A 12,500-nucleotide genomic window follows, 5' to 3' on the forward strand; every position below is an offset into this window, starting at 1 on the left:
TTCTCTCTCTCTGTCCTTCTGCTTGTGGTCATGAATACTGCATGTTGGGCATGGATACTATCTGCCCTTAATAATGCTTACAGCTTTTCATTTTACAATTCATTCCCGTCATTTCTGCAGGACACAGCCCCTCCCTCCCTCTCTCTCTCTCTCTCTCTTCCTCTCTCTCCCTCCCTCCCTTTCTCTCCCTCCCTCTCTCTCTCATACATTATACATACTCCATTACACCTTGTTGACATGCACTATGGGGGCTCTGTGGCATGTTGACGGACCGCTCTGCAGACCAAACTAATAAACGACGTCATCAGCAGCAGGTGCACCCATTGTGTTATTATGTTTGTGCTGTGTGATGGGCCGGGGATCCATCGCAACCCAAACTCAACCGGGTTAAGCTAATCGTCTAATCTAATGCTGTTGAGTTCTCTGGCGCTGAGACCCGGAGGGGGAGCCACGTCTCCTTCCACCTCGTCTCCAGACCGCATATCAATGATTGTGTTTGGTGTATCTGGAGTGTATCTGGAGTGTGTCAGGGAGCGGCGGGTGCTGGTGCGGGCACGCCTGGGACCGGAGATGAGACGGACGCCAGCTGGCAGGGAGTGAAGGCCGCACAGCCAGGTTCAGGGCGCACAGATCTGAGGGCCAACGCAGTGCTGAGACGCACCCGCTTTGCACTCTCTCTAAATTAGGATGTGTGTGTGTGTTGTGTGTGTGCGTGTGTGTGTGTGTGTGTATCTGCTATTTTAAGACTTACTTTAAGCAGATCCTTGGGAAAATCTTGGCCATCGTTCAGTCCCTCCAGGTTTCCAATAAACTGTGTGCAGGACATCCGCTTACCAACATTCTGCAGAAACATGAACGTCCATATGGAGATATATTAGTAATGATGATTGCAAAGGAAACAAAGCTTACATCTGCTATATTTGTCAAATCTTGATGCCTCCTCTGCCTGAAACAGCAGAGCCCCATATCCTGTCACCTCTGTCTCCACTTTAATTAATCATTCAGAGCTGTATTATCACACAGAGCAGCTGCCAGTGGCCCAGATTTGCAAAAAAAGGATCAGATTAATGACAAAGAAGGAAGCTCAGCAGGCAGACCTGCAGACCTGCAGACCTGCAGACCTGGATCAGCTACTGATCTGAGTCTCACATCCAAAGGGCTTTGGATGGGGAATGTGGCTCGTACAGTAAAACCCTTATCGTCAGTGCCTGGACACACACACACACACACACTTTTGTCTACTCACTTGGCCGTGTAGATCAGTGTTCAGCAGCATAAGCGCACAGGTGAGAGTGTGAACTGCGTCTATTGGATGAAAACAAATACATTAACACGTTCAATGACTCTATCATGATGCAATCAGACAAATGTGTGTATTTTATTCACGTGGTGACATTTTGTGGTGAATTCTTACCCTCTGATGGTAGAACTTTGGGGTTGCAGTCAAAGTAATGGCCGGAGAAGTGTGACAGCACCCTCTCTCTCTCCTGAGTCTCCCCCATCAGAGCAAACTGCTTGAGGAACTTCCTGCAGCCACCAACAGAGGGAGAGAGGCTCACTATCAAGCATCCCATTCAATCAATACTCTTCTATTAGTCCTGCTGTGTCCTGAAATATAACCAGTTCAGTCAACACATCACTGTTTACCCTCATTAAGTAAACCACAGGTCACTGAAACCTGTTAATATACTTAAACCTCTATTAATATACTCTTTCTTTATAACCTTGTAACTGTGACTAAAAGGGGATTATTTATGTCATTACAGGCGCTCAATCACTTTACTACTGATTAACTAAATGGAGGAAACGCTTGTAATAAAAACACATTTGTTCCTGTGCAAGGTAACAAACCTCTAACAGTTGAAGGGTTCAGGTGTTTAAATGTGAGGGACGGCCTCCATAAAAGTCTACTTTATATAGAAATCTAAATGGAAAATGAAAATGAAATCTCTGTGGGTCTGTGGTTACTGGAAGTTGTTTCACACTGAAGAAAAGGCCAAAGCTGCCCTCTAGAGGGCAGTGTGGGGATCTACTCATGATAGTGTCAAGATTCTTTGGGAAGAAGGACTCAAAGTGAACATGAGGTCAAAGTAACATGCTGACATTTTTGTTTTACACACATTTACAAACTATGCACTTTTTTTTACCCTACAAGTTCCCTTTTGTAATACAACAAGCATCAATGGTTGGTCTCCAGCCACAGTCATTTAGCAGAATTTGGCTGCTGCTGGTGTTAATTTCTCGCCCCAGTTTGGAGCCATTGTGGCTAAATTACAGTGTTGGGTGTTAGAAATCAACAAAAGCAATCAGAAGAATGTTGGTCTCAAAATTAACTTTGAGTTGAGTTGGTGCTTTGATATCTTCAAATTCAAATTATGTTTCGTTTGGAGAAAGTGTCAGGTTTTCTTACCGCAAAGCTTGGTCAAGAGTGAGACCAGTGAGCTCGAAGAAGCGCAGATACTCTTCTGCTACCATACGGCTGAAGTCATTACTATGGAGAGAGAGAGAGAGAGAGAGAGAGAGAGAGAGTCAGTTAGTGTATATAAGCACAGTCAGTTTACAGAAAAGACAAAAAAAACAAAGGGGACAGATTCCCAGGGTGCATCTGTCAGAAACGAAACCTTTTAATCCCTATTTCTTTCTTCCTCAGCATGCAGCTGATAGACTGACGGGCTGATCCAGCAGCAGAAGAATGCATATGTACAGAATACATTATATTAAGACTTTAAGGTGTGATGCTAAGTGACATAAGTGCACTGGGAGCTGCACTGATGATGTAAGTAAACCTAAGATGCAGTAGAAATGGGATCAAATCGCCGGTTACAAAGCTCACTTCTTGCTGAGGTGTCGCGCCACGTCGGACTTCCTGAAGCCGTCCAAGTTGAAGAGGCGTTTGGCGAGGCGTTTGGCGGCGGCCAGGTCGGCGCGGTGGCTGCCGTTGGTGAGGGTGTCGCTGCTGCTCAGACCCAACCTGTCACTCAGGTCCTGGTCCAGCTCCGAGTCGGTGGCCAGGCGGGCTTTGTCCCTGCTGGAGGACACGGGGAGAGACATAGACGGGGATGAGTGCAAACTGTTCAGAATCATAACACACATGAATCACGTCTACGTCTCTCCTCTCCTCTCAGCTTCATGCTCTCTCCTTATCACTCCCTCATTAAGCAGCTTTATTGAGTTCAGTGCAAAGTTCTTATATCTGAATAATTCTGTGATAAGAACTTGAGCGTGTTATGTCACATTGAAGCTGTTTCTCTCTGGATCCTGCCAGAGACCAGGCCTCCTCCTTCTCCTCATCATTTACATTTCAACATGTTTTGTTTCAGATGATGCTAAACACTGTGTCGGTGCCGTTTGAGGGCTGTGCTAACCGCTCCAGCCGGACCGGGCCAAAGAAAACAATGACAGGCTGTCAGCTGAGAGTTGTAATCCAAAAAGCAAAAAAGAAACGGCAACACTTCCTGAACACGGCGAGCTCGATTGTGGAACTCTCCACGAGCCAAGAAAGCCCACAGTCCAGGGCCCCGCTTCTAACACTTACACACGCTTCCATGAGTCACACGCAAATCACAGCAGAGCAAACACTGTAAATAATAACGCAAGCTGACGGCTGAAGAAAGCTACGGGGGGTTCAAAGGTCAACTTTGTGTGTGCAGAAGAAGATTTGAAGGCAAGTGCAAAGCAAACACTGAATCTAAGTGTGTGTGTCTCAACTTTGCAGCCTAACGACACCAGACTCTGGGGTGAAGTGGCCCATATTGGATCCATACTCAGTGAGGGGACAGACAGACACACAGACAGACAGACAGAGAGACAGGTTCCTGGGCGGACACTCACCTGTGGCACGACCTCCTAACTGACAAATATCTCTCCTCTCTGAGTACAGTGGAGCTTTGACAACAGAAGACAGACTGCGTCCCCGGCACTGTCGCCGTCCCGTGAGCGGCTCCGCACCTCATGTTGCCCGCTCGCCCCACGCCACCGCCTCCTCCTCCTCCTCCTCCTCCTCTCCTCCTGGACCTGTGACCTGAACGCATCGCAACTCGCCCGGAGGAGCAGAAAGCAAAGCCCCGCAGTCGTCCCCTCTTTTTCAGTTTACAGACGATGACATTCCTCTGCTCTTCTCTCAGTTCTGCCTGTCTCTCTGGGAGAAGAAAAAAAACCAGAAGACCCTTCTCTCACTTCCCCTCAGTGTTTGCTGTCATCCGAGCCTCACAGCGAGTTTCCTCCCCCCTTTAACGTAAAGGAGCTATTTGTGCGACCATGCCTTTCCTTCTCTATCCCTTTCCCTCTGAGTCTGTTTGCTGTTGTTTCTGTTCCTCTTTTCACTCCTCCCACCCTCCCTCTCCCTCTCTCCCCGCTCCGCTGTGTAAACTAGCACTAGCCCCTGCTGACCTTGGGTCCGAGGCACTGGCATGAAACTTGGCTCGTCCACCGCCTAAACACCAACGCCTCCCTTCCCCTGCCTCCCATTCATTCCTCCTTCCCCGTATCTTCGATTACACACACTCAGTTTGTGCATCCTTTTGCGTGTCGTGCAAATTAGAGCCTACCTTGTTTCTGCTGTGAGCTTTAGCCACCATTCAGTCACAACAATGATACAAGGTGTCGGGTTTAAACTCCCTGCATTATCGGCTGGGTGTGTGTGTGTGTTTGTTTTGTTTCCCACAGCCAAATCCGCCCGGGGGTGGGGAGATACGTGGCCTTTTAGAGACTCCACAGGCCTTTGTGGCAGAAATGAATGTGCAGAAATGTGGAGGAATGAGCTCAAAGCTGCTAAATAGTGCGATTAGGCTCTGCCACCTGTCTGCAGAGTCTCATCAAGAGCCTCCACAAAGCCCAGAGGTCCTGAGAGAATCCCCAGTGTCAGCCTCTGCTTCTGCATTACTGACCCCCCCCTCAGTCCACTGAGTGGTTCTGCACAATGAGCCTCTGTACGCCGGCGCGGGACCGTCTAAAGAGGGTGATGTGAGGGAAAAGAGGGGAGGGGGGAGGGCAGGGGAGCCAAATTCCAACTTTTATGAAAGTATGGACAAGCCCTCAGACATATTTGTCTCATTGTTTCCCTCCTGGATTCCTTCGCTGCAGGGCCGAGCCAATCGTGGGGCCGCTGACAGCGCTGCGATAAGATCAGCCGGAATGAAAACATTAGCTTTTTAAAGAACCGAGTTATCTTGGAAAGCCAGGAATAAAAAAGATGAGTAAAGTGTAAGATTTGATAGCTTTGGATCCTAAAGTGCAAAGACGCAATCACACAATTCAGTTGAATGAGTCAAAGGACCAAACTCAACATGGACGATAGAAGCAGATTCACACTCAACTCTACCTTCCTCATTGCCCGGCAGCATTTGTTTTCACTCCTTGTGATCAGGAAAGTGCCTGGACTGTGGCCCTCTTCCGCCATCTAGTGGCCGGAGCACCAAGGTGACCCGGTGTAGGCAGCTTCTCTTCCTCTGCAATGCTGTCGCGCTAACTTGGCTCGGGTGACATTCACAGATCTCCTCTACGTCACACACACACAAGCTGACAGTAGAGCAGGTAGACAGGAATCTCTGGGATATGTGGCCACGTTTGGAATCCATCACATCCAGGAGTTAGTCTGAGTCGGAAAGCTTTAGTTTCACTCTTAACCGTGTATTCATGAATAGAAGGCGAAGCTGCAGGTGGTGTAAACTTATTAATGAGCCTTTGTACCTCTGACAGTCAAGGTGAAATCTCTCTGCTGCTGCATCAGCCATCTGCCTCAAGAGAAGCCACACACACACGCACACGCACACACACAGCCTGGCAGACAGCAGAGGGACCACGAGCAGCCTTCTAGCGACCTTCACTCTGCTCCGGAATAGCACTGCGGCGCCGCTCGGAGCAAGGAGAGCCGACACAGACGGAGGCGCTCATCCGTCAGCAGAGTGACAGCGGCCCATCAACAGGGCGCTGACCTCAGAACAGAGCAATCAAAAATTCATTAGGATTGAATTATGGAAAACTCTGGTGTGTTGTGACGCTCGTTTATTAACTAAAGTAGCTCGTTAGCAAAGTAGATCTCTTTCTTTGTTATTGTTGTGCATCAGTGACAACGTTGCGAGATACAGAGGAGGTGATGTCATTACTAACTCCGATTGATGACCCACTGACTCACCTCGGGAAGGAGACGGTGGGGTTGCTGTTCCAGCTGCTTCCGAGGGGCGCCACCTGTCGTCCTCTAGGCGGCGTGTCATCGGAGCCGCTGCTCAGCCTCTCGCTGGAGGGGGCGCGGGTGGCGTCCGAGTCGCACGTCACGGTGAAGATGGAATCGGAGAGACTGTGCCTCTCGTCGTGCGCCAGCGGGGCGAAGCTGAGCTGGACGATCTGCCTGGCGCTCTGGCAGATGGGCCCGTGGATGGCCGGGGTGAGCGTGGGGAGGTCGAAGGTCAGGACGGTCTGGGTGCTGGAGGTCAGCAGCTCCTCGCTGTCCAGGCTGTTGTAGGACGTCCCCTTGGCCCGGTGAGACTCCATGATGCTCTCAAAGTGGCGGCTGAAGGTGTCCTCTGCCGCGAAGCGAGGGCCGGATACCAGGATGGGCGACTTCAGGGCTGGGTGGTGGTTGTCAAAGAAAGTTTCCGTCGGTCTGGAGGAAGAGGTTGATGAATAATCTCTGGATTATAGATTATAGATTAAAGTCTCTCTGTGTTATTTTCTTGAATTTCTAATTTATGCAATCAAACCAGTTTACCATCTACTTGAGAAACTAGGCTGAGCGAGACCCAAATACAGATCACAAACTGGGTCAGGGGTAATTCCCATTTTACCAGACTCCAGAACAGTGTGTGGCTCTGTGTGTGTGTGTGTGTGTGTTTCATGTCATCACATTCACCTCTTCAGAAGGTGCCCAAACACTTCCGGTTCCTCCTGTGAAGCAAACTGCCTCTTCCTGTTGTCTCCTTGCATCCTTACACTGGCCCAGCTCACCACTTCTTCTTCTTCTTCCTCTTCCTCCTCCTCCTCCTCATCTTCTTCTTCCTCCCCATCCTCCTCCTTTCTTCTCCCGTCCTCCTCCACCACGTCTGCCCTGGCGTAGGTCAGACCCCCCAGAGGGCTGCTGCCTGTTCCCGAAGTTCCCTGAACGCTGCGGTTGCTCCCGAAAGCCGAGTCGGCGTCGTCCTGCTCGCCCAGCAGGAGCTCGTCTATGTCCGTCTCGCGGTAGCAGCGTAGCGGGACGGCGTCCAGGTCGGTTTCGGAGTACTTCAGCGTTCGGCGAATGATGCCGGTTTTGGGCGACATCCCGTCGACGGCGGGGGGAGGAGTCACCAGCTCCACCTCCACGTGCTGCACCTCGTGATTGGCGGAGAGCAGAGGCAGGGTGGACGGGGGCGTGGGCGTGGGAGACTCGCTGGAGGAACCACTAGGAGGCGCTGTGGAGGCTTCCAGAGAATCTAAAGGTGGAGATGAATGAAACAGAAGCCTTGTTGGTTTGAGAGATTCAGTGAAGCAAACACAGATCAGATTCAGAGTCAGGAACTCAAGTGCAGCCAGACAACACAGAACTTCACACTCCATCCATTTCACGTTCTCGTACTAAGTGAAGGTTTTGCATGTGATGATGATGATGATGATGAAGGTGCTGGCTCTCACGTTTTCCCGCCCTGCCTGCAGCCTCCTCAGCCGGGGCTCCAAACAGAAACTCCCACTTGGCGCGTGCGATCCTCTGACAGTGGAGCGAGGGTACGGGCACTGTACAGCCGCTGTCCGTCTACAACACACACACACCCGCACACACACACACATACATACATACACACACACACACACTCAGGATCAAAGGAAACACATCATAGCTGCAGGTTTGTTGTCTCCATTATCATATTTAAACAGAAGCAGTTCAGTTCAGTTCACCTGTATTCCTGAGGTGGCGGCCCCGGTCTCGTTGCTCTGGTGACTGGACTGACTGGACTCGGGGGACACACAGTCTCTGTCCCCGAAGCTGCCCGTCACCCCGCTGGAGCTCCGCGAGGTCGACCCCTCCATGGCTCTGTTCTGCTGAGCCTCCGCAGGCTGCTCTCCCCCCTGCAGGCGCGGCTGCCGCTCGGCGCCGTATCCCTCCGTCTCGTCGCCCTCGCCTGCCTCGTCGCAGCCTTCGTCCTCCTCAGGAGAGTCTAACGCCACCGGCCCCAGGAGGAGGATCTCTCTCCTCCTGCGCTCGGCCTCTTTCTGCCGCTGCCGCTGGTCTGGTAGATGCTCAGCAGCAGGGTCGGCCTCGGGGCTCCGTGTTGGGCTGTTCTCCACATCGTCCCCCCACTGTTGTCTGGACGTCCAACTGACCGGCGCCTCCTCGGAACTTTGAGTCAAGAAGAGCCCGCCGGAAAGTTCAGCACATTCTCTCTCGAAGCAGCTCAGGTCTCGTCTCCTGTCCAGGCTCGGAGACCAGGAGTCCCCCGTGTACTGCGGGGGCTGACAGCGGTGCAAGGTGGGGCTTTCGGGCGTTCGGAGCTCCGCTTGTCGCAGCCTGGGGTCCCTCACAGGAGAGGCGAGGGCGGTGGGAGGATGAGAGGGACGGAGGAAGCGCGAGGGAAGGGCGGGGGAACTCGTGGCCACCGTGTCCGACACAACGGAGCTCTGACGCCAGGAGAAGACGTCCTCCTGTCTCGTGTCGCAATTGGACCGGACGTTTGACTCGTTCAGACGCTCAGAGTTTTCTGGCTGGTGAGAGTCTGAGTTGTCGTTTGCTGGCGTTGTTTGACTGTTTAAAGGGATGTTCATCTTAAGGGTCTGCTTAAGATTTTGTGCATTTGAAGTTGAATTGTGACATTCCACAAAGTCCGATTCACCAAAAGAGTTGTGCAGTGAGGACATCCTGGCCTCGGTAAAAATGGAGGAGACTTTGGTAGCCTCCTCTGCTAACCTGCGGGCCACTTCAGGGCTGTGGGCCGGAGAGGAAGACTTGCTGTCACTCAACTGGTTCATGCCCTCCACTACATTATTGCCAAATTGGAGTTTTGCTCCCAGCGGCGAGCCGCTCCTGCTGCAGGCGCTGTGGACGTGTCTCTGAGCGGCAGGGCTGCCTGTCAGAGCTCCCTCCTGTTCTGACCAATGAAGCGAGCTCTGGGACTCCACCTGGGACCCTGGCCTGGAGCGGGAAGGCTGCCCGGTCTGGGAGGAAACCTGATCTGACGGGAGGCCGCAAATGGCCTGGAGTCTCTCTGTGATGTGGTCGCCGGGCGTGTAGGGCGCGCAGCTCTGACGCTGCACAGGAGACCCGGCCCAGGACTGACAGCGCGGTTGTTGTTGTTGTTGTTGTTGGTTGTAGCGTGAGTTTGAGGTGTGCTCAAGGGCGTGGGCCAGTTTGATCCTCAGCAGGGGGGAGCCAAACTCCTCCACAGCCCTCTGGGTAGCTGCTCTGCCGATGGGGTCCAAAGGTGGTTGTCGAAGGCCAGGAGAGAATGTCTGCTGGTGTTTCCCTGGAGATCGGAAATTCAGCTTGGGACTGGAGCTGCACGACGAATCAGGACTTCCGAACCAAACCGGGTCACTGAACCTTTTGCGAAAGTGTGAGGGAGTGGATCTCTCCTCTCTGCTCCCTCGCTCACACACAGAGTTCCGCCGACTGTCCACCGTCTTCACGTTGGACTTTTCCACGTAGCTGAAGGTGACCACCGAGCGCTTCCCCTCCCTGACGTCCTCCTCCGTCAGCCTCTGGCAGGGAGGAGGAGTGTGAGGGACGGGAACTCGTCCGGGTGAGAAAGGCGGCGTGGAGGAGCGGACAGCAGAGATGCGATCACAAGGTGGGTGCTGATGTTTGGGGACCATAGTGGACTGGCAGCTGCTGGCTTGCTGGAGCTGGAAGCTCACCGTGTGTTTAGAGGGGGACTGGCTGTGTGTGCATTCCTGAACCAGACGGTGAGCTGTGGAGGTCTTGGTGACGGTCTGGCAGGTGGTCTGGTTCGCCAGCTGAGACAGAAGCTCTGCAGGACCGCCCTGAACCGAGGGTCCCCTGGCAACCACACCTCCTCCTCCTTCTTCTTCTGCAAACCCCCCCTTTCCTCCATTCTGATCCGGGGCAGACCTCACTTCCACATACAGGTGAAGGACTTTTCCAGACTGGGACATGACCTCCCCTGGACACGGAATGAGGACAAGAGAAGAGACAAGACGTGAAGCGGAGAGAGTCGAGAGTCAGAGCGATGAAAACAAAGGGCCGGTTGCTCCTTTTTCTTTGTTCCTCCTCCTTTTCTTTCTTGGTTTGTCTTTTTTGTTAATCTGCTGGTGGTGAATGTCACTTTATGTTGAGATGATTTGTCTTCTGCCTCCTAGATTGTCTGAGTGCAGAGCAGAGACGCCTCACAGGCTGAATGGCCAGAGGACAAACATGCCCATGGGACACCTTCAGCAGCTCCCTACTCTTCATACCTGTGAATGAAGAGAGAGAGAGAGGGAGTTGTTACTCTTTCCTGTTCTCCTCCTCAGACCTTTATGTTATTGCCACACATGTATTCTCTTTTACAGCTTCTATACTGCCACAACCGCCAACAATAGTATCTCTATCTGCTGCTTTGACACTGTGATCAACACACGTAAACAAACATATACAGTATATATATATATGGATGAAGAGGAACAAAGCAAATAAGAGATAAAGACAATAAAGAGGGAGAATCGAAGAACGGCTGGACTTCAGTTTCACTCATCTGTGTATTTTAGTCTCTCATCCACACACACCGGCCTTGAATGATCATTTCTTCACTTCAAATCCTGATTATTAATGAGGTCATCGGGTTTAAGCGGCTCGAACTGCAAATGAACTGACTCAAAGGGAAATACAAGCACATTAAAAGCAGGATTACGTGTTCAAATTTGCAATTGTGGGCCAATCTGTGTGTGATTGAGCTTTGACACGGCGAGGTGAGCGGTGAGTACGCGGCGTCACAGAGAGGAAGCAGGAAACAAGCCCTCACTTCCTGCCCCTCTGACTCATAGATAAGACCTGGTGCTGCTGCTTGATTCCAATTAGGAATGAAACGATCACCGCGGCTCTGTAATTAGCCTGAAAGGATTCTCCTAGGACGCCATGGAAACCGGCTTGGCGACATCTGAAGTCAAGTGTTATTTGACTCTGAACAGGAATCGGACGTATCGATGCTTCTTTAAATTCCCTTAAATTCAAATCAGAGTCTCTTATTCTCTAAGGCGCTCCGCCGTCTCGCTGAATCAATAATCTGTGAAAACTGGAGTGTGGAGGTGCTCGCACATCACACAGACGTCTTTGTCATTTTGTCTCTTTGTTTAGCAAAAAAGAAAATCCCTCCCCGTCTTCTGAACGCTTTCCAGTTGCTGCCGCTCTGTTTCGCTTTCACGCAGAGCGACTTTCTGTGCCAATTACGCCGCAGACGACAGATCCTGGTATGAAGAAGCAGGAGGAGGAGGAGGGGGAACAAAATGGCTCAAACCAGGACAGCCCAGTCTTAGACGGTTGCCAAGAGTGACAGATTGGCGTTATGAGGCCTTATGGTGAGAGTGGGAGTGAACGTGTGCATTAAAGATTCAAGTTGACAGAACAAAGGGGACTTGTGAGCGGATTGCCACTCTCCCCTTCGCCCCGACTCCTCGTTCTCCTGCTCGGACTCTCATCCCGCCAGACTTCATTATATTTGCCCGGCAGCCGCTCATTGAGGATTCAAAGCGGCGTTTCTCTGCGACTCTCTATTAGTTGGTTGGTCTCATTCTCGCACCTTAAAGCGACTAAGACCACCGACAATTAAGGCCTTTGTCCAGTTGTTGGCAGCCCCAGGGGGTCTCATTGTCTTAAGGGTGTGAGGAGGACGAGTGTCTCTTTCACTGCACTGTGAAAAGGGACTGGATAGGAGGACAAAGCCACCGGGGGGCCGTTAAGTGGATATTTGACGCCAAGCTGGGCCAGCAAACCTCATTTGCGGCCCCTGTGATTCATCTGCTCGTCACCGGACACGTGCGCCATGAGAGCAGACCGGACCAAAATAGAGACAAGAGAGCCAGGAAGGGAAGAAACGGACGATAAGTGAAAGGAAAACAGGATGAAAGACAGGATGAGGGAGTCGCGTACTGTATGTGCAGGAGAGAGACGGGGAGTGTAGAGTTACAGGAAGTCCGTCGGAAGCAAGAACAGATAGAAGATAAACGACGCAACCGGCAGATGGTGGAGAGAGAGAGTTAAATCTGAATTAGAGTCAAAGTGACACAATAATAAACATTTAAAGCTTCATTTGCAGCTTTAAAAACGTACAAACTTGCTCTGAATGGATGAAGGATGAACCCCGGTGTGTGTTAGACGTCACTGTCCTGTGTTAGCATCTAAACTCTGACGGGCTGCAGCGTCGCCCTTGGGTGCCCTTTTTTTTGTTTTGTTTCCTTTCTCTGAGCCTCGTCTGAGTCGGGGTCAGCGTTGGAGGAGGCGGCGGCGGCAGCGGCATTTCTGCTGTGCCAGGAGTCAGGATGGAAGTGAGGCTCGCCACCTGCCAGACTGGCTGCAGGGTTTACAGAGCGACACCTCCATCAAG

The 12,500-nt window shown here is 51.6% G+C and overlaps 1 protein-coding gene across 5 annotated transcripts in view; it reads right to left on the reverse strand.

Moving 5' to 3' along the window:
* Window positions 1–12,500, reverse strand: part of LOC143001815 (PH and SEC7 domain-containing protein 1-like) — a 49,385-nt gene that overhangs the window by 18,171 nt on the left and 18,714 nt on the right. For 3 of the 5 annotated variants that reach the window (XM_076151624.1, XM_076151623.1, XM_076151625.1), the window contains 9 exons: window positions 7,867–10,377; window positions 7,606–7,723; window positions 6,848–7,406; window positions 6,134–6,601; window positions 2,834–3,028; window positions 2,411–2,491; window positions 1,415–1,527; window positions 1,247–1,305; window positions 752–841 (listed from right to left, as the gene is read on the reverse strand). In XM_076151624.1, the coding sequence (XP_076007739.1) occupies window positions 752–841; window positions 1,247–1,305; window positions 1,415–1,527; window positions 2,411–2,491; window positions 2,834–3,028; window positions 6,134–6,601; window positions 6,848–7,406; window positions 7,606–7,723; window positions 7,867–10,077 (3,894 nt within the window). In that variant the 5' untranslated portion in view covers window positions 10,078–10,377. Of the gene's footprint in view, window positions 1–751; window positions 842–1,246; window positions 1,306–1,414; window positions 1,528–2,410; window positions 2,492–2,833; window positions 3,029–3,831; window positions 4,435–6,133; window positions 6,602–6,847; window positions 7,407–7,605; window positions 7,724–7,866; window positions 10,378–12,226 lie in introns of those variants that run through there. The other 2 variants (XM_076151626.1, XM_076151628.1) reach the window with 2 other exon arrangements.

Source organism: Genypterus blacodes, unplaced genomic scaffold (assembly GCF_046128005.1).
Source record: "Genypterus blacodes isolate CSIRO-AG114 ecotype Tasmania unplaced genomic scaffold, CSIRO-AGI_Gbla_v1 ptg000055l_1, whole genome shotgun sequence".
NCBI lineage: Eukaryota > Metazoa > Chordata > Actinopteri > Ophidiiformes > Ophidiidae > Genypterus > Genypterus blacodes.